This window comes from Macrotis lagotis, chromosome 5 (genome assembly GCF_037893015.1).
Source record: "Macrotis lagotis isolate mMagLag1 chromosome 5, bilby.v1.9.chrom.fasta, whole genome shotgun sequence".
In the NCBI taxonomy this organism is placed as follows: domain Eukaryota; kingdom Metazoa; phylum Chordata; class Mammalia; order Peramelemorphia; family Peramelidae; genus Macrotis; species Macrotis lagotis.
The window spans coordinates 175,348,721-175,369,427 of NC_133662.1; the positions used below are offsets into that span (position 1 = coordinate 175,348,721).

Here is a 20,707-nt window from a genome sequence, read left to right on the forward strand (position 1 = left end):
TTGTTTATTTTTTAATCATTCTAGAAACATTTAAGTGCCAACTATATGTGACTGAATCCCCTTTTTAATCCCCAAATATATTTATATCCTTTGTTTTAAAAAAATCAATTGAAATAATCCTACTTGAATATTTTCATATTATTTACATTTTCCTTTCTGTTGTGTTTTATTTTTTTCCTTCCCCTCGCCTTCCTTCTTGGGACTGCCCTGACTGGGGAATGAACTAGTAGTGTGTGAAAACTCATCTCCACCACTAGACACATAGCCAGATCTACACCCTACTGCACACCACACCCAGCCAGCTATGAGGAAAACTAGACCTACCCAGCTTGAATATATTTCCATTTCTACCACCCACCTCTTTCTATGTCTAGCTCTTACTTTGAGAGTAATAATCAAATCAATACTATCATTGTTCCTGGAAAAGTTATGACAAACTTGTGCCTAATGACTTCTTCCAAAACTTCTGTGATGGGGTAGAACAAAACCACCTTTCTTCAATTCTGTTCTTTTGTAAGTGCTGAATCCACCAATTAGAATGTAAGCACCCTGAGGTCAAGGACAATTTGACATTTGCTTTCACAGCCCCAATCCTTAGCATCCTTCTTGATACATGCTACTTGCTTTAACAGTAATACTCATTGATTGATTGATGAAGATATAATTTCTGGCTGAAATGTACCAGCAAAAAATTTATACATCATCATTTCTAACAGGTTTCAGAAAATCATCATTCTACAATACATAGAAAGATCAGTGAACCCAAATTGAGGTGGGATGTGTATGTGATTATGTAGCATTTTTATCCCTTAATATTTTAACAGCTCCCATCCTGACTACAGCTGCTTAAGAAGCATTTATATTTCCCGAGCAAATGAGGCTGATGTATGTGGCTTCCGTTTTTGTTGTAAGGTTATGATGCCATTATACTATTTCTAGTCTTTACCTTTCTTAGTAGTTACAGTTTCATATTGCAGGTAGGATGACACAGTGGCTGCTGATAAATGCAGAGTTAGTCACACCTGGATTCAAAGGTTGCCTTATTAGCTCTGTGACTCTGGGGACTCTTAAAGACAACATGTATAGAGGGAATCATAGATGAGATCACCAGATCTTGATACATGATTTCAAACACAATATTCCTTTTCATTAAGATTTTTTCAACTCCTATATTTCCTTCTTTAAACAAAAAAAGTACAGATGTGGGGATGAATGTGAGGACTGATATAGATTTTGACAGTAATAATAACTAGGCTTGATATAGAGCTTTAAGGTTTGCAAAGCACTTTACATATATTCCATTATATCTTCACAACACCTCCATGAGGTAAGTGCTACCATTATCATTCCCATTTTACAGATGAAGAAAACAAGGTTAAGAGAAAGTAAAGGACTTCACCAGGGTATCTCAGGTAGCAAGAGTCAGAGGCAGAATTTAAACTCAAGTCTTCCTGACTCCAAAACCAGCATTCTATCTACTGGGTCATCTAGCTGCCAGTAAGGAGTTTTGTAGTATCTTCTTGAAAAGGCCTCTCTCCTCTATCCCTGGAAGTCATTAGCATGAATTCTTAATTGACTTTTGTAGTCCTTTTTTTTTTTTGTCATTCAACAGTATTCCATCCAGTCTGAGTTTCTTACTGTAATTAATTGACTGCTATCTTAGCTGCCACTGCATCCTTGCTATAGCATATTGTCTCTCCTGCCGTTCATTCATCCTTAGGGCATGATATAAGAAGAGGGTTGAACTAGAAAAATGAAATTAGTACCAAAGTACTTGGTGGCAGGAGGGGGTTGGGGGGGCAGAGAATGTCAAGAAGGAGCCGATTGCATTTACCTTGGTTTATCAACCACACCAGCTGCACTGCAATTCAACATACATGTTACGCTCATTTTCAGATTTTAATCTAATAGAATTGATATGATATGGCAGTGAACTCTAGAGACTGAGGGAAATGAGGAAACCTAAGATAACTCCAAGGTTGCAAACTTGGGTGATTTGAAGGATGGTGGTGCTATCCTAGCAAACAAGGAATTCTGAAGGAATTAGATTCGGAGAAAGTCTAAAGAGTTCATTTTCGATATACTGAGTTTGAGATGCCACTGAAGAAGATTTGGGGGACAATGTCTAGCAGATAGTTATGGGTATAGAACTAGGATGCAGGAGAGAGACAAAACTGAGTATATAGAGTTAGGAACTATCTTTAAAGAGATGAACATTGAATTCAAGGGAACTGATGGGAATTCCAAGACAGAGTGAAGAGAGAAAGAAGAAAATAAAGCCCAGAATGTCATGGGGCACAGCCATACTAAGTTATGGTCACCCAACAAAAGAAAATCATGAGATAGCTTGGAAAAGAACCAGGGGGGGAGCAATGTTACTAATTCAAAGGGAGGAGAGAATATATAGAAGCAAGGATAGCCAAGAGCAACAAAAGATACAGAAAGGTATTAGAACTGGAAAAGATTTTCAAATTTAGCAGTAAAGAGATCCTTGTTAATCTTATCTGGATGGAGCAGTTTCAGTTGAATGATGGAGTCAGAAATAAGACTATAAAAGGTTGAGAAGCAAATACATGTTTTATGATCTCAATTAAAAAGAAAAAATTAAGAAGTTAATGAGCAATGAGGAAATGGAGGAAATGTATATAGACAATTATTTCTGGGAAATTGGTAGTGGAGGGAGAAGAGGTAAGGGATGATACTTTGGCAAGGTCAAGGGAATATTTCTTAGCAATGGGATAAAGTTGAGCATGTCTGGAAGCAGTGAGAGAGGAGTCAGCCAGCACTTAAGAAGAAAGTGAAGATGAAGGAAAGAAGAGGGAATGATCAGTGGAGAAAGCTCCTGTTGGAGAAAGTATGGGATTAAAAGTAAAAATAGAGGGGTTAGAAAGAGTTGGCAGTGACAGTTGCTAGGGCAGACAGGGGTTGGTGACAGGATGTCGGTGTTAGTATTAGTAGACCTGCACATCCTCAACTGTTACAAAAGTCTGCCAAGTCAAATTAAAAAAAAAACTATTGGTGCTTGGAAAAAGTTCAGCATATTCTCTGCACGGGAAACCTTTGCACCGAAGAAAATTATGACTGTCTCAAGAGTCTAGCTGGAGATTTTCACTTTGTTAGACTTTTATGAGAATCTGAATTATCCAGAATTGTTGGACAGTTCAAAATTGTTTTGATACTTGGACATCAAGTTATTCCATGGGGGCAACTTGGCCAGTTTAGTGTTGCTACAAAAACAGTTTGATGTGGACATTCTCATATCAGGAGACACACACACACACACACACACACAAATTTCAGATCTTTGAATGTCAAGATCACTTCTCCATTAATCCAGGATCTACAAAACCTATAATGCTCTGGAAATAAATATTATTCCTTCATTTGTACTGATATCCAGGCTTCTACAGCTCTCATTTATATGTATCAACTAAATGGAGATAATGTGAAAGTAGAACAAAGTGAATATAAAAAAATCCTTATTTTTTTATTCCATTCTCTTATTCAAATCAAGTAATTAAGCATCCAGAAGCCTCAAAACTATGATATTTTAAAAGCATTATGCATTAAAAAAAAAACCTACACCTATTTGGCAACATATAGTTTGCATCGCAAACTACAAGAATGTATTTAGTTTATAGGATATGATTTCTAATAACTTATACCGCATAGTAAATTGTTATATGGAAAATAAAAAAGTTTAGTTATGTATATATATCAGTGTTAACATTCAAGCCTTTGTTACCAACATAATGCTTGAATAGAAGAGTTCCAGACTTCCTCAATATGTATACTATTCTCTTTTTATACTGCAATAAGCACTTACCTTTCACCTGAAAGACTACAGAGGGGTTGACCACATCTACTTCAGACACAGAAGTAAAAGAAGAAAGAATGGATGAAAACATAGAGCGGATTTGAGGTGTGGCATATTGGTTATAAGAGAGAGGCCTCAATTTTCTCAGTAAAACTGTACATTTACTGAGGGAGAAGGACCTGCAGGTGGCATTGGGAGCTTGAGGAATGAAGAGAAGTTTTGGAGCTGCTGCTGGGAGTCAGAGGTATTGCTGTGCATCATGGCAGTGAGATTAGAGAACATGAATTTGTAGTACACACTGTTGATTCTGTTATATGATTCATTCTAGGCAATGACAAGTTTGAGAGAAGGTGAATAGAATGGGTGATGCAGGTTGGGGGTGATACAGGCTGAACATTATTAGGGCATGACTGGTGAAAGGACAAAGGAGCAAAGAGATGGAGGGTGAAAGATACTAACATTGTTTAGCCATGCACTGAATAGGGGATCAAGACTATCAAGAATTGAAAGTGGAAGCAAAGCAGAGGTTGTAGAAGGATGAGCAGGGAGAGGGACTGGATATCATGGTGAAGATTATTCAGCCAGTCAATAAACAAATACAGACAAAGATAAAAAGACTGTTTTTGCTCTCAAGAAGCTTAAGGTGTAACGGAGGAGAGAATATGTAAACAGCTATGTATTAATAAGATACACAGGATAGATTGATGATAATTATCAAGGGGAAGAAAAGTCACTAGGATTAAAGGGGATTATTGAGAAATGGTTCTTATAGAATGTGGAATTTTAGCTGGGAGTAAACCAGGGAAGATATGAGGAGATCATTCCAGGCAAAGGAAATAGCCAGTGAAAAGGACCAAAAGGAGCCTCTTATTCAAGAAACTACAAGGACATCAGTGTCACTGGATTACTGATTACAAGGCAAAGCATAGGGTATAAGAAGCACGGTCATGAAAGTTTTGAAGGGCTTTGAACCTCAAAAAGATAGTTTTATATTTGAACCAGGAGGTAATGGAGCCACTGAAGTTTATTGAGAATGAAGGTAACATAGACAGAACTGAAATTTAGGAAGATCCTTTGGTAGCTTGACTGGAGGATGAACTGGAATGTTGTATTAGGGATACCAACTAGCAGTCTATTTCAATAGTCTAGCTATGAGGGCCTTCATTGGGAGTAGTGACAGTAGCAAAAGAGAGAAGGGAGCATATTCAAGAGATGTTACAATGGTAAAATCCACAAACCTTGGCAAAGATTTGCTCTGGGGAAGTGGGGTAAGAGTTTGAGGAGTCAAAAATGATGCCTAGGATACTGGAAGGATAGCAGTACCCTTGACAGTAATAGGGAAATTAGAAAGAAGGGAGGGGTGAATGTGGGGAATAATGAATTCAGTTTTGGACATGTTGAAATCCAGGTATCTACAAGCATCCACTTCGAAATAACCAATAGCAATTGGAAATTTGAAACTAGTTACAATTTGACAAGTAGATTTGAAAATGATAAGAATGCAGATCACAGTTGAATCCATGGAATGATGAGATTACCAAATGAAATAGTAAGCAGAGAGCAGAGAAGAGGGTCCACAATATACCCTTGTGGGATACCCATGGTCAGCAGTCACAACATCATCTTGAGAAATTCCAGCAAAAGATACTGAGAAAGAATGGCCAGATAGGAAGAGACAAAAGAATGTCAAGGAGTAAAAGATAATTGATAGTATCAAAGAGACTTCTGTACAGAAGAGCCCAGAAAAATGAAAATAGAAAAAAAAGGTCATTAGATTTGGCAATTAAGAGATCATTAGTAACTTTGGAGAGAACAGTGTTGGCTGAATGATGAAGTCATGATAATAGAGTATTAAGAAGAGAGAAGAGAAATAGTGGAGATAACTATTGTAGATAATTTTCTTAAGGAGTTTAGCCACAAAAGGGAGAAAAGATACGGAATAATACCTTGCAGGGATGGATGGATGGATCAAGTGAGAATATTTTCAAGGATGGAGGAGTCATGGGCACAATTGTGGGCTGTATAGAAGTAGCCAATAAAGAGGGAGATAGATGAGAAAGTAGGGATGATAAAGCGATCAGTCTGCAGAAGAAGAGATGGAATGGGATCACTAGTGCATATAGAACATTGTCTTTGACAAGGAGAAGATAGGGTCACCAATTCAGGTGAGTTGGGTGAAAGAGGAGAGAGTGGCAGAGGGTATCTAGGTGAGATGAGATGAGAAAGAGAGGAAAGGAAGGAGCTCTTGGTGAATGACTTCAGGGTTTTGTGAAATATATGGTTAAGTTCTCAATTGAGAGAGCAAAGGGAGAGAAGTTAAGGAAGATTTGAAGAGGAATGAAAATATTTGGAAAAACAACTGTGATGAGTAGGATAGTAAGTCAATCAGGTAAAAAAGGATTATTTTGCTACAGTGAGTTCCCAGGTGAGATTACATAACAATTTTGTAGTGGACCTAGTAAGCACAGATTTCATGATTTTATCTAGTTTTTATTTGATAGCAAATGAGGAGTGAAGGCAGGTGATGATAGTAATAAACCAAGACTGAGGCTTGACTGGTCAATACTGGCAATAAGATAAGGGGCCAAAGGTAAAGAATAGGTTTAGGAAAAGTGAGATCTAGAAGTTGAATAAGCTCTGAATGTGGGCGGAGAGGGGAATTTCAGAATTCAGAATCCTGAAGATTGTATAATTATAAATTACAATATAGTTAATCAAGTAATATTTATTAGTTGCCTACTACGTTTCAATAACTAAGTACTGCAGACACAAAGAAAGATGCAAAAAAGCACTGTAGCCTGCTCTTGGGTGCTATAGAAGATAGAAAGAATACTGAAATTGAGATTAAGAGAACCTGAGTTGAAATGTTGCCTCACACATATTATCTGTATGTCCTGAATTTCTTGCTATTGTCATACCAGTCATGTCTAATTCTTCATGACCTCATGTGGTGTTTTCTTGGCAAATATATTGGAGCGATGTGCCATTTCCTTCTCCAACTAATTTTACATTTTACATCATTTCATGATGAAACTGAGACAGAATTAAGTGATTTGCCTAGGGTCATACAGAGTTCCTGAAGCTAGACTTGGACTCTGGAAGATGAATGTTCCTGATTCCAGATCTGGCATTCTATCTGCTGCCCCTAGCTGTCCAGAACCCTACGGGTTTGACTCAGTCATTTCATTTCTCTGGGACTTAGGTCCTCTCCTGTGAAATAGGAAATGGTGTTTTCTTCACAAGGTTGTTGTGAGAGTCAAGAGAGATAATATATAAGAAAATCTTTTGTAAACTTTAAAGTACTATATCAGTATTATATGAATGTTAACCATTTAGACTATTACTATAGAGGACTCCAGTGAAGTGAAGAGTTAGGTCTGAAGAGTGTCAAGGTCCCAGTTGGACCCTGGTTCTTTTGAACAATCTCAGTGTCATTGGTATTAGGCCTTTCCAGCTTCAGGGGTGTCTGAGGTCCAGACCTTGGCCTAGCTCTAGATCATTTTAAAGTAAATATAGCATAAGTAAAATAGCAGCATTTTGACATGTTGTAGCATTACACTCTATTGGTTTTGTTAATTTTGTTTTACTTGATAAGCTGAAAACAAGAATTATGAGAAGTTGATTAAGGTAGAGAATCTTTTTTTCTGTTATCTGTTTTTTTTTTTTCCTTCCAGGGAAGTTTGGCAAGCATCAGCAGCACTTGTACAGAGTTGGGCAGTTTTGACAATGCAGATGTAACTGGAGAAATACTATTTGCCCTTCAGTATGACTTTAAGGCTTCTACATTAGAAATCTGCATAAAAGCCTGTAGGAACCTAGCCTTCGGAGAAGAAAAGAAGAAAAAATGCAATCCGTAAGTTGCTGTTATTTTCTCATAATGATTCAGCTTGGGTTTGAATATTGAAAGAATTTCATGAAGACTCACGACTCAGAGTGATAAGGGACAGATAAGTTTTATTTTGCAGATGCAAAATTATTGCATGTGGACTCTATCCTTAGTGAATAAACAGCTACCAGGAGAAAAAGCTTGGATTTATATAGAGATTCAGTTGACATGCTGGGAAAAGTGTAGGGGTCAGTACAAGCTCAGTATAAAGGATTATGTCAGGATGTTCAGGGGTAACAAAGGCTCATTTTGGGTTACAAAGAACTAAAAGTTTGTTATTATGTTGGACTTCTGCCCCTGTTTCCCAGTCCTTCTAGGATCCTCTTGGCGGGTATCTTTTTCAGTTGGCAGAATGCAGATGGCTATTATCAATTCAAGGTTTTGTAGAGGGAGGAGGACTGTTCTCAAGAATGGTAGCAAGGAATGTTGCAAGAACATAATTTCATAATATACAAAGTCAGCATAGTAAGGCACAAGATTTAACTATTTGCTGTATGCCTAGTATTTCCACAGCAATAATAAGATTGTAAAGAAAAATATTTTTCTTTTCCTCCCTGACCTCTTTCCTTTATATTCTATATCAGTAGTTCTCACAACTTTCAGGTCCTTAAAAAGGTTTGAGAAGCAGTTTATGATGAAGGAAGAGATGGAGAATATCATTAAAAACAAACTAGATGATTTTGATTACATTAAATTAAAAAGCTTTTATACAGACAAAACCCCTGTAACCAAGATCAAAAGAAATGTAGTAAATTGGGAAACAATTTTTACACCTAGAATTTCTGACAAAGGGCTCATTTCTAAAAATATATAGAGAACTGAGTCAAATTTATTTTAAAACAACAACAACAACAACAACAAGCCATTCCCAAATGTCAAATGGTCAAAGAATATGCAAAGGCAATTTACAGATGAAGAAATCAAAGCTATCCATAGTCTTATGAATAATTGCTCTAAATCACTACTTATTAGAGAAATGCAAATTAAAGCATCTCTGAGGTACCTCACACCTCTCAGACTGACCAATATGATCAGAAAGGACAATGATCAATGTTGGAAGGGATGAGGGAAATCTGGGACACTAATACATTGTTGGTGGAGTTGTGAACTCATCCAACCTTTCTGGAGAGAAATTTGGAATTATGCCCAAAGGGCAACAAAAATATGCATACCCTTTGAGCCAGCAATATTACTACTGGATCTGTACCCTGAAGAGATAATGAAAAAAGGCAAAAACATCACTTGTACAAAAATATTCATGGCAGCCCTGTTTGTGGTGGCAAAGAATTGGAAATTGAGTGAATATTCATCAATTGGGGAGTGACTGAACAAATTGTAGTATATGTATATGTATGTCATGGAGCGCTATTGTTCTGCTAGAAACCAGAAGAGATGGGAATTCAGAGAAACCTGGAAGGATTTGCATGAACTGATGCTGAGCAAGAAGAGCAGAACCAGAAAAACACTGTACACCCTAACAGAAACATGGGATCGATCAACCTTAATGGACTTGCTCATTCCATCAGTGCAATAATCAGGGACAATTTTAGGGTATCTGTAATGGAGAATACCATCTGTATCCAGAGAAAGAATTGTGGAGTTTAAACAAAGATCAGAGACTATTACCTTTAATTTTTTTTGGGGGGGGGGGCAAGGCAATAGGGTTAAGCAGCTTGCCCAAGGTCACACAGCTAGGTAATTATTAAATGTCTGAGATCAGATTTTAATTCAGGTCCTCCTGACTCCAGGGCCAGTACTCTATCCACTGCACCACCTAGCTGCCCCTATTACCTTTAATTTTTTTAAAGTTATCTTATTATGTAATTTTGCTATCTCTTATATTTTATTTTTTCCTTAAGGGAAAATTTCTCTCTCAACACATTCAACTTAGATGAAGGTATAGCCTGGAAACAATGTAAAGACTAACAGACTGTCTTTGGTGGGGGTGGGGTGGGGGAAGGGAAGTGAGATTAGGGGAAAAATTGTAAAATTGTAAAATTAATTAATTAATTAAAAAGCTTAAAAAAATTGAGGGGGCAGCTAGGTGGCACAGTGGATAGAGCACTGGCCCTGGAGTCAGGAGAACCTGAGTTCAAATCCAGCCTCAACACTTAATAAATACTTAGCTATGTGACAGTGGGTAAATCACTTAATCCCATTACCTTGTAAAAATCAAAGGGAAAAAAAAAAGTTATTGAGCCACCTCTACCAGTAGCATTTGTTTATGTGGGTAATACCTATTGTTATTTATCACATTAGATATTAAATGGCTTAGTATTATAATGAAAACAGTTTTGATCTCATGGATCCCCTGAAAGTGTCTTGGTGCCTCAGTAATCCCCAGACCATATTTTGAGAATTCCTCTTCTGTATCTTCCTTTGATTTTTAAGCCTAAAATAAAAGGGGGTATCAACTCTTAAAACCTCTGAATTGAGATTTTTAAAAATAGCAGTGGCCCTTTCTGTTTTTAGTGGTTGTAAGATAAATTTTAAGACAAACTTAGAGATCCATCTTTAGACTTTAGACCCAACTTAAAAGTCAAGCAACTGGTCTCTGTGGAGGATTTACAGCTCTCCATAATAATTCATTTACCACATCATGACCAATGCTCCCCAGCTATAAGAATGGCAGCAGAGGTCCTCCATGCACTGGTCACTGAAGTGTCTCTGGGTATTTATAACAGTGCATTGTGAATAGATTGAGAACAGGCTAGAGTATGTGTGGCATCAGGGACACTGAGCAAGAGTAGGTGTATGCTAGTAGTGAGAGATGGATAAAGGAAATATTCACTGACATATGTGAGTCAGTGCCTGGGAGTTGGGGGGGATGTTTTGGTTGTGAATTCCCCAAACTATTTGAGGGTACACTTCTGGCTTGGCTCTCTCAGGGGAACCTCCCCATTAGGAGCATTGGAATAATAACTTGTAGAGTAGTCTAACTCCTAATGTCAGCATTTGGATCATTGTGAGGACAAAGCTCTGATAGATAGAAATTTGTTTGGCTCTAAATATGTGCCCCCAGTAGTCCCCATGAGTAAAGGAATACCTGGGGGGGAGTAGAAAAGAACTGCAGCCTGAGTATAGTAAGGGTATATATGTGGATCTGTGCCTCCAACTCTCTGTCCGACCTGCTACTGTTCCCCAGGCATAGTCCTTCCCTGACAGATAAGAATTCATTTTCTTCTAACCCCCCCCCCCACCCCCAGGGAGGGTAAACAGCTGACCCCCATCCTCTCTAGAATAAGCCTTCGTACTTCTCCCTTTACTATTTAATTGGGAAATTACTTTCTTTTATTCTGTAATATCAGAGTGAATATCTTTTCAGAAATAACTAACATCAAATGATAGGAAAAGTGATGGATTTGGATCAGGAAAGAACAGAATTCACATCTTGACCCTGACATTACCTGTTGTGACTATGAATAAGTCACTTAATGGCTCTTTGCCTCGGTTTCCTTGTCAGTAAAATGAGGATAATAATAGCCTCACGGGATTGTTCGGGTCAAATGAATTAACTTGTGTAAAGTTCTTTGCAAACCTTGAAGCACTGTATAGATAACTAGGTAGTATTTTTAACACAGTACTTTTTTTTAAAAAAATTGTGAGGCAAAGAAAGCAGAGATAGGATACAAACTTTTATTTTAAAGTAAATTTTAATAATTGCAATAAAATCGATGAGCTCTTGGTTTGTCATGTTAAATCCTGAGTGTGTACAAAAACTAATAAGCCTAAAGCCATTGTCCAAACTGCTTCCATGTCTTGTCAGAGAGGCAGTGCACTGTAGGTTTGTAATGAGACAAACACTATCAGATATGACTAATGAGTAACTGTAATTCATTGTGTTATATATAATATATATTATATATATATATATATATATATAATCTTTTGGGGTGTCAATGTTGGGGAGTCAATGGGAAGGTGGGGGGGTAGGAACATCAACAAAACATAAAAAATAAAATAGAGGAGCTAGACTAGGAGAAGAGATGGCCCATGTGATGTGAGAATAGAAGGAATTTCTATATCCATGTATTACATAGAAAGCATTTCTAAGAGTTTGGTCAATCTAAGTTTAGCTAAAGTAAGATTGAAATCAAGTGGGCTTCAAGTTATAAACAGCTTATATGGGAATAGTTACATGTAGTCTTCATTACACCCCTCAGCTCAAAATTCACTTTAAAAATTAGAAAAAGTTTCAAGAAGCAAAGTACATTTGTTACAAACAAAGAACAATTGTTCAACTTTTTTGGAATGTCATATATCATAATGTCTTTCTTCTTCCATTCTTTGGTCCACAGCTATATAAAGACCTATCTGCTACCCGATAGAAGCTCTCAGGCCAAGAGGAAGACGAGTATCAAAAAGAACACAGTAGATCCTCTCTTTCATGAGACTTTGAAGGTACCGATGGGGTCAGCATTCATTTAAAGACCCCTGCCCCTTTGCTGCTCCAGGTGTCACAACTGCATGGTCAAAGTCAAACTAATGTGTTTTCACAAATCCATGAGTCAGTTAAATTAAAAATTTAAAAAAACAACACCCAACCTATAGATATCAGTAAACCTGTGTCAATAAGTTGCAAGTTGGGGGAAAAAATAATTTATAGCTTTTGTTCAGGAAAAATGCAGTGTCCACCGAACTTGGGAACAATTTTTAGTTAATGATTTCTGGGGGGAAAGGGTAAAAAAGAGAAACTGGCTGGATCCTATTATCAATCTCTGAACTGGGCAAGGGGCAAGTTAAAAAGATTTTTCCTTTAACTTCTTGAAATTTAGTGAATATCAGAGAGGTTTTCTGTCTGATATGCACTGTCTAAATGGAAATACATTTTATATATGATGCATAGTAATAAGAATACATGATACACGAGATACATGTTAATAAAAATAGCAACTCATGGATATAGCACTTTACATAGTGCTTTCCTCACAGCCTTTTCTAGTAAGTAGTACAAGTATTATTAAGATAGGAAAACAGGCTCTGGGAAGTTAAATGACATCTGTAAAAAATTCTAATGAATGGCATATACTTCCAATTTTCAACTGATTTCATTGGAGAGATGTGGGCAAGAGTATAGTTCAGTTAGGAAATCGATTAATAGATCAGCATTGGACTAGAGGGAGACCTCTCATTTTATACCATAGGGTTCTTCTCCTCACCCCATTCTGTTGGACACTTTTATCAGTACTTTGAATGAAGGTATAGATGGCATGGTTTTCAGAAGGTTATCAGGAAGGGAAAGTTAACACATTGTAAGACAGAAGTAAGATCCCAAAAGATCTTGACATACTAAAATGATAATTGAATGTAATAAGATAAGGACAAGTATACAGGTTAATAAAATCAACTTCATAAGTTCAAGATTGGGAGATGTGGTTAGACAACAATTTTATGTGATAAAGACCCAGTTTTTAGAGGGCTACAATTTGAATGCTAGTCAACAAAATGACTTGGTGGCCCAGAAAAATAATACGATTTTGTTTTTTTGTTAAGAGAATTGAAGGTAGGTTACAATCCTGCAGTTCACTTCCTGAGAAAGACATTTGTGGAATTCAATTCTATATTCCCCATTAAGAAAATATATTGACTAGTTGGAGCATGTACAGAGGAGGTCAGCCATGTTGGTGGGGGAACCAGAAACCATTCTGTCCAAGATCCAATGAAAGGAAGTAGAAATATTTAGGTTAGAAAAGAAAATATTAGCAAGGATATTATATCTACTCTCAGATATTTGAAAGTCTGTCATGAAGAAGAATGATTGGATTTTCCATCCTTCTTTTACTTTCCTTTCCTTTAGGAACACTTTGGTTCACTCAGGCTGGCCTTTTTACTGTTCTTCACATATAAAGCTCTATTTCCCATCTCACTTGCCTTTGTACTAGACATCCCCAAGTCTGGAATGTGCTCCCTCTTTATCCTTACCTCTTCGAATCCCTAACATCATTTAATTCCAGAAAATTATAGCATCACTATTTATTGCCTTTATGATAAGGGACAAATCACTTAAATTTCTCTGTTTGAAGTTTCTTCATTTGTAAATGAAGAACCAATCTAAAAGCATTTATTAAGTAAATGCTGTGTAGCAAGCACTTTACTAGTAATTGGAAGGAAGGAAAAAAGGAAGGAGAGGAGGGAGGGAGGGAGGAAGGAAAGAAGATGAAGAAAGAGGTAGTTATTAAATGACTTACCAAAGGGTCTTACAGTTAGTAAGTGTCTGAAGTGAGACGTGAATTCAGATCTTCCTGATTTCAGACTCAGTACTTTATCCATATTGAGTCGTTTTTGAATTCTCATTGGAATTGTCTCATCATGGGATTTTTGAAAACAAGAATAAAATAGTCCCTACTGCCAAGGAAATTTCATTCTGTCTGAAAGCTTACTTTATATACTCTGCCCCTTTCCTTAGGTAAGCATAATAATTCTGCATTGTTACTAATTAAATTTCCTATATCTATTTCTGTACCATTTTTGTGTCTTCCTAAACTTAAGCCCTTCCCTGGTCACCATTTTCCTGTAGATGTAAACTCAGTGAGGACAGAGACTATCTTGCTTCTGTACTTGTCACATCAGAACTTAAAGCACAATGTCTGGCACATTTTCATTTATTCCTACATAAATGGAAGTTAAAACCCCTGAGTCAAGGTTTGAACAATCCCCCTTCTTCCCTTTTTTTGAACATATATGCCCATTTCTAATCCTAAGGCTCTGTTCTGAGCTGTTGGTTTTAATGTTTGATTAGTCTAGTATTAAATTCCTTGGGGGGCAAAAACTGGGGAATTTTCTTGTTTTTGTTTTTGGTAACTTTATTCCCGGTTCTAAGAGCAATCTTGTACCTAGCAGGTGCAAAATAAATGCTTATTTGATTGGCCTGGATTCCTAAGACTTGCCAGGAAAGAACCTCACTGTGGGGGAGAGTCATTGAGATTAGTGCCAGAGCAAATAGTTCTATTTTAAGCAGAGAATGCCGATGGAGTACAGTAAACCTTTACTGCTTCCAGATTGAGAACTTGACTGGTCAGGTCTGGAATGAAAATCTGACCTCTGGGAAGCCATGGGAGCATTTATGCTGTGGGGTCATTGTACAGGCAGACCCCAGGCAGCTTCTCTCTTTCTACTGTGACAACATGCCTGGATCTTGACCAATTACCGAAGCTCCTCTCTCTTCTCACACTGGCCTTTGTGTTGAATGGGCAGGTGGTATTTTGGCTGCCAAGGGAGGTGGTCATTCTCATCTTCCTTCTTGCTCTGTTTTGCAGTATCGTGTGGAGCATGTCCAGCTGCAGAGCCGGCAGCTCCAGGTCTCTGTGTGGCACTTGGGAAAACTCACCCGGAAAGTGTTTCTGGGAGAAGTTCTGATTCCTCTGGCTTCCTGGAACTTTGAAGATAGTTCAGCCCAATCATTCCACTGGTATCAGCTCAAAGCTAAGGTGATCCTGGGGGACAATGTGGTTTGTGTCATATAGGAAAAAACAAAACCAAAAAACTCTCCTAAAGTCAACTCTTTAGAGGGTCCAGGGGATGAAAATATGATTGGGAAGAGGGAGGCATCTCAATTACTCAGCCTTCATAAGCAGGTTCAGTTGACTGGGACTCTGATTTAAATTCTGTAGCAAGATACTGCTAAAACTGTCAGACAACATCATAAGATTTTACAGAGCTAGTTTACTTGGTGATTTAAAAAAATCATTGCTAAGGTTTTGTTTAAACAGTTCTTAGCCCCCCCCTTTTTTTAAAGCAAACTCAATGTGATACACACACAAAAGAGATCTGATACAGATCCTTAGGAGTTCATGCTCTGAGTGCTATGACAGATAATGAAGGGGCTTCATTCAGCAAGGGTCGGTTTTTTAAAATTTAATTATTTGATAAGAAACTATGGGAGAGTAAAGGATCTCTACTGCAGTAGTACCCACATGCTTCCTGTCAAAGACTTCCTTTTGGCACCTTACTCAATTTCCTGAACCTCCTTCCAAATTTCAGTTGTAGTTAATCAGTATTGGCTGGTGATAATCACCCCACCCTTCCCTGAAATCCCTAAAGTCCACAGCCTGGAATGAGAGACATGAGAAGACTTTGAATTCAATTCCTCTGCCACTGAAGTAAAGGCTATGTATTACTGAGTTGTTGAAATCTGAAGTTCAATTCCAAATGTACCTTAGAACAATAACTTCTGAGTAGTGAATGAAATGCTAAATTAGAGCAAATAATCTTCAGAAAACTTAAGCCAAGACTGAGCTGGAGAGGTAGCTATTTCAGGATCAGTTCCATAATTGTAACAGCAGCTTTGAAGTGGGAAAAGCTGTTCATACTTAGGGACTTGGATTTACAGGTGAGGGAACTAAGGCAGAGTTAAGTGACTTGCAGAGGGTCACACACCCAGCCTATGTCTGAGGAGAGTTTGAATTGATATTTTCTTGACTCCAAGTTCCAAGATGGTGAATTTCAAAGAATATCAACCAAAAATGAAATTGCTGATACTTAACAGGTGGCAAATGTCTGGCTATCACAGTCAAGTCATTTCAGAGTCAATTGTGTTTAATTAGATTATCCACCGGTTAGAACATAGGTAAACATTAATACTCAAATAAAAGAAAGGATAAAGATGAGAGGCTCCTGCTTCTGATCTCAAATAGTGACCCCCCACCACCACCACTTCAAAGAGAGTCAAATTCATCAAGTCCTTTAAGCCAGGATCTTCTAACATTTCCGTGGTATTTTCTCAGAAAGGGGTGCTAGGAGAGCCAATTAAACACAGGCTAAACTCACAAAGACCTGGCAAGGGAAAGAAGAGTCATCAAAGTGAGCAAATACATTGCTCATAGCTCATAAAGGGCAGAGATAAAGGAATGTTTTTTTCATGCAAAGAGAAACTTGCACAATTCAGATCAGTTAGGAAGGTTATCAGGGAAGAAACTCTTCAGATTATTAGTGTAAGAGGATATAGACTTTTTCCCAGGCTGACCCACCAGACAACTCCATTAGTATAGAGGAAGACTTCTTTAGAAATGAAACATATATATATATATATATATATATATATATATATATATATGTATATATATATCACTGAGCAAGTTGTTTCATGCCTTCCAGAATAAAAGAGGCCTGAACTCAGAGATGTGGGCCCTAGAGTAGGTTCATGGACTGAAGCAACAAGGAATATTCTTAGCTGAGAGGGACAGATGGGGATGCTTCTTATTTGGCAAAAGAGGGTCAGTTCCCAACATATCTTTTTCCTTTATTTATATTTTAAACTTGAACAGACACCCAACCCTCAATTATTGAAATTTTGAAGAGGAAGACCTTGGGAGAAGTCAAAAGACACAATCAAAAATGGCAGAAAGATGTGTGTTTAAGCCGTGCCTCTGATACAAATTAATTGTGTGACTATAGATAAGTCACCTAAACCCTCAGGACATCTAGGCAACTCCTTTAAGATTCTAAATTGCAGACAGATTACTAACCTGTATCCTGGAGGAAGTTTCCACTGATAAGAAAAGAAGTTGCTGGGTGAGAATGAGGAGATGAAGGACACAGTGTAATCTGCCCTGACAAGCACATCTACATTACTGCTTTTACCTACATACACTGTTTTTAGATTGTTGTTTCACCCTTTATACTCTTCCTAAAGAGAAACTAGACAGAGATCAGAAATGTGCCACTTTACTATATAAAAACTGACTAGACTCTCTCACCCTGGCTCATCCAAACAAGTATCACCTCTTAGGAAGCCATTAGGATAAAAGACAGTGTCTCTGGGTATAGATGAGATGTGACCCCATCTGCTATCCTTGAGTCTCCCTGCACTCCTTCAGGGTAAGGCTTAGGGCCAAGGCTTCATGGCTCCAATTCCTAGCCACTCCTTCCTTTTCTTGCTCCTGGACTCCATAAATCTGGGGCACACCTTTAATCCCCAGGACTGATTCTGATTCATACTGTGTATTTTTTTCTTCCTTTCCTTCACAGAATAGCAGAATCCCAGAATTTCAGAGTTGGAAGAGAACTCGGAAGCCTTCCAATCTAACCTGTACCTGAAGAAACGTGCTCTCCAACACCCAAACCCTGCAAATGCTTGACCAGTCTTTCTTGGAGTGCTCTGGAGATTGGGGAGTCGTTCCAATCCATTTCCACTTTGACATTGTTCAGTTTGCTGGAATTTTTTTTCTTAACATCAAGCCTAAATAGGGCTTTCTGCACCTTTTGTCCAATATTTATAATTCTACTCTCTGAGGTCAAGTAGGGCAGTGTTTCCCCCAGCCTTCTCTTCAAATTAAACATCTCTAGTTCCTTCAATTGATATGATCTCAAAAAATTCAAAAAATTAGAGAATTCACTCCAAATGTTCAAATGACCTATTTGTGCCCAACCTGTTGTAGGACATTTTGAGCTCATATTAGTCTGATCTGCCACAGTTGAACATACTGTAACTTGACTCTTAACATAGTAATGCCATTTTGATCCTCTCTGAGAACAGGACAGCAACCAACCATATGATATGATCTTGTAGCCTTTCATTATTCTGGTTACCCTTTCCTGGATGTGCCTGTCAATGTTCTTAAAATATATGATCCCCATCTGAACCCAATGTTCTCAGTATAGACTGAACAGGGAAGAGGACACATAATTGAATTCTTTTTTTTTTTAGTTGCAGTATCATACAGCTGATGCTTATTGATCTTGTAGACTACCAAGTTCCATCCGAACCCCTCCCCAATCTTTTCCTGATAACTATTATCTGGCCATGTTTTCCCCATCTTATATTTATAATTTTTTTAATCAATGACACACATTACATCATTTTCTTATTAAAGTTCATCTTAACATGATTCAGAGTCTTGTTCTCCATACTGACTCAGTCAGTGAGAATTTCACACCCCTAGGGTCAGCAGTTTCTACCACCATGCCATATGGACGATTAGCAACAAAAGAATGTCCTACTGGTACTAAATACATGACCTCCACCACCACCGAAATGCTAGCAACTGTTTCCCAGCCCAACCCCTAATGTACAGCTGTTCTGCTTTCCAGTCCAGGTCATGAGCCTAGAGGGAAGATTTGGGGACACGCTTCATGAATAACAGAACCTGTGGCTAATCCCAGTCTTTCTCTGGCCACCAGTATCGATCTCTTCTATTCACCAACAATTCCCTCAGCAGTGGAAGTATGTTACCATCACTGTTTTGATTTGAGCTTCATCTTTGACTCTTCCTTCTCTCTCCCAGAGCTTCTACATAGCTATAGAATGACAGATATTAGGTGGTTAGAGGAGAAACTAGAGAACTGGTTAATTAACAGACAATATTATGTTTTGATTGATCAAGATTTAACCTTTTTTTTTGGTGGGATAGGGAAGGAGTTCTACCCTCCATCTAAACAAAGATCAACTTGGCATTCTCCTTACCCAGAAATTTACTGGCCCTGGGTCAATAGTCAAATGGCAATTTTCAAGGTAGATTTTCTCTTTGTAGCACTGGGCCAGGAGAATCATCTTAGGGCAGCCAAGCAATGTCAGCCATAGACATGGCTTACATTACTCTTTCAAAAAGTAAATACTCAGGGCAGCTAGTTGACACAGTGGATAAAGCACAGGCCTTGGAGTCAGGAGGACCTGAGTTCAAATGTGACACTTAATTGCCTAGGTATGTTACCTTGGGCAAGTCACTTAGCCCTATTATGTTGCAAAACCAAACAAACAAAAAATACCCAATGTGAATAATTCAGGCAATCAATCAATATTTCTCAAGCACTCAAAAAAGTACAATATAAATTATGTATGTATTTTAATGTACCAAGTCTCTCTTATTGCCATGTCAGATAAAAAAGCATATCTCAAAAGCCTGGAGAGTTTTACCCTCCAGCTCATCAAAAAGTTCTAGTTTTATTGTAAAGAAAATTAGTTTGGAAAGACTTGAGACTTCTGATTAATTTATTGACTGACTATGAGTTTAGAAGACTAATGATGCAGCACACTAATCCATTACTTGACAGAGAGATGACAAATTCCAAATGGAGAATGAGACATATTTTGGGATCCAGCCAATGCAAGAATTTGTTTGTTTGTGTATTTGTTATACTGATTTTTTATTTTTCCAGAAATGGGATAGTGAAAGAAAAAAAGGAAACAAAAAGATAGAGAAAAAGAAGGAAAGGAAAAGGGAAAAGGGAAGAGAAGAGGGAAGAAAAATGAAAAAAGGAAGGAAAAAAAGGGGACTATTGAGGTATCTAAAAAAAATTAGAGAAGAGTATGGAAGGCCAGAAAAAAAGCACAATTGAACAGAACAACTTTGAAAGCCAGATTTCACTTGTTTTATATATTTAAAGAAAAGCAAGCTCTGTTGAATAAAAATATGCAGTTTTATGTATAATCCACTTTTCTGTTCTACTGTGTGTTTGGAAATACCCATTTTATTTGGTGTTATGTTCATAATAAAAGTCTATCATGTCAACTATGAAGTCTCTTTTGAATGCCTCCCCCCAAAGTTCTTTCTTCCTCATTTGATGATTTTAAATACCTCTTCTAACTCATCAATGATCTATATTGTTTTTGTACATATCTCAGCATTTTTACTATATTATAAACTTATTCCTTGAGAGAAGTTATTTCTAAATTTGTGCTTCCAGCCCAGCACAATTCCTTGTTTATAGTAGACACTTAATAAGCAAGGCCAAGGTGACTAGTATTTATTAATCACTTACTGTGCTGAGTTCTGGAAATACAAATACTAGTCAAATGAAAGATGGTTCCTGACCTCAAGGAATCTTCATTCTAATGGCAGAAGGCAACACACAAAAGGAAGTTTATTGGAGGAATGAAAGTTGAATGTAGTTTTAAAGTCTAGAAAGTCAGAAGTAGCACAGCCAGGAGGGGAATGAAGGTTGACCAGCCTTGACCTCCCTCCAAAATGGAGGCCTAGTGTGGAACTCGCCAGTAAAGAAAGTGGTCCTGGCATGGGTCCCAATTCTGAGGCAGGTTCTACAGTTTCCTGAAGAAATCACTGTCTGAA

The 20,707-nt window shown here is 37.7% G+C and overlaps 1 protein-coding gene and 1 pseudogene across 3 annotated transcripts in view; both read left to right on the top strand.

Annotated features, from left to right (window-relative positions):
* SYTL3 (synaptotagmin like 3) overlaps positions 1-20,171 on the top strand; it is a 117,598-nt gene extending 97,427 nt beyond the window's left edge. For all 3 annotated transcript variants that reach the window (XM_074187943.1, XM_074187944.1, XM_074187945.1), the window contains 4 exons: positions 7,492-7,670; positions 12,002-12,104; positions 14,960-15,130; positions 17,670-20,171. In XM_074187943.1, the coding sequence (XP_074044044.1) occupies positions 7,492-7,670; positions 12,002-12,104; positions 14,960-15,130; positions 17,670-17,738 (522 nt within the window). In that variant the 3' untranslated portion in view covers positions 17,739-20,171. The remainder of the gene's footprint in view (positions 1-7,491; positions 7,671-12,001; positions 12,105-14,959; positions 15,131-17,669) is intronic.
* On the top strand, positions 1,520-3,517 carry LOC141487898 (vacuolar protein sorting-associated protein 29 pseudogene; annotated as a pseudogene).
* Positions 20,172-20,707: the final 536 nt, after the last annotated feature.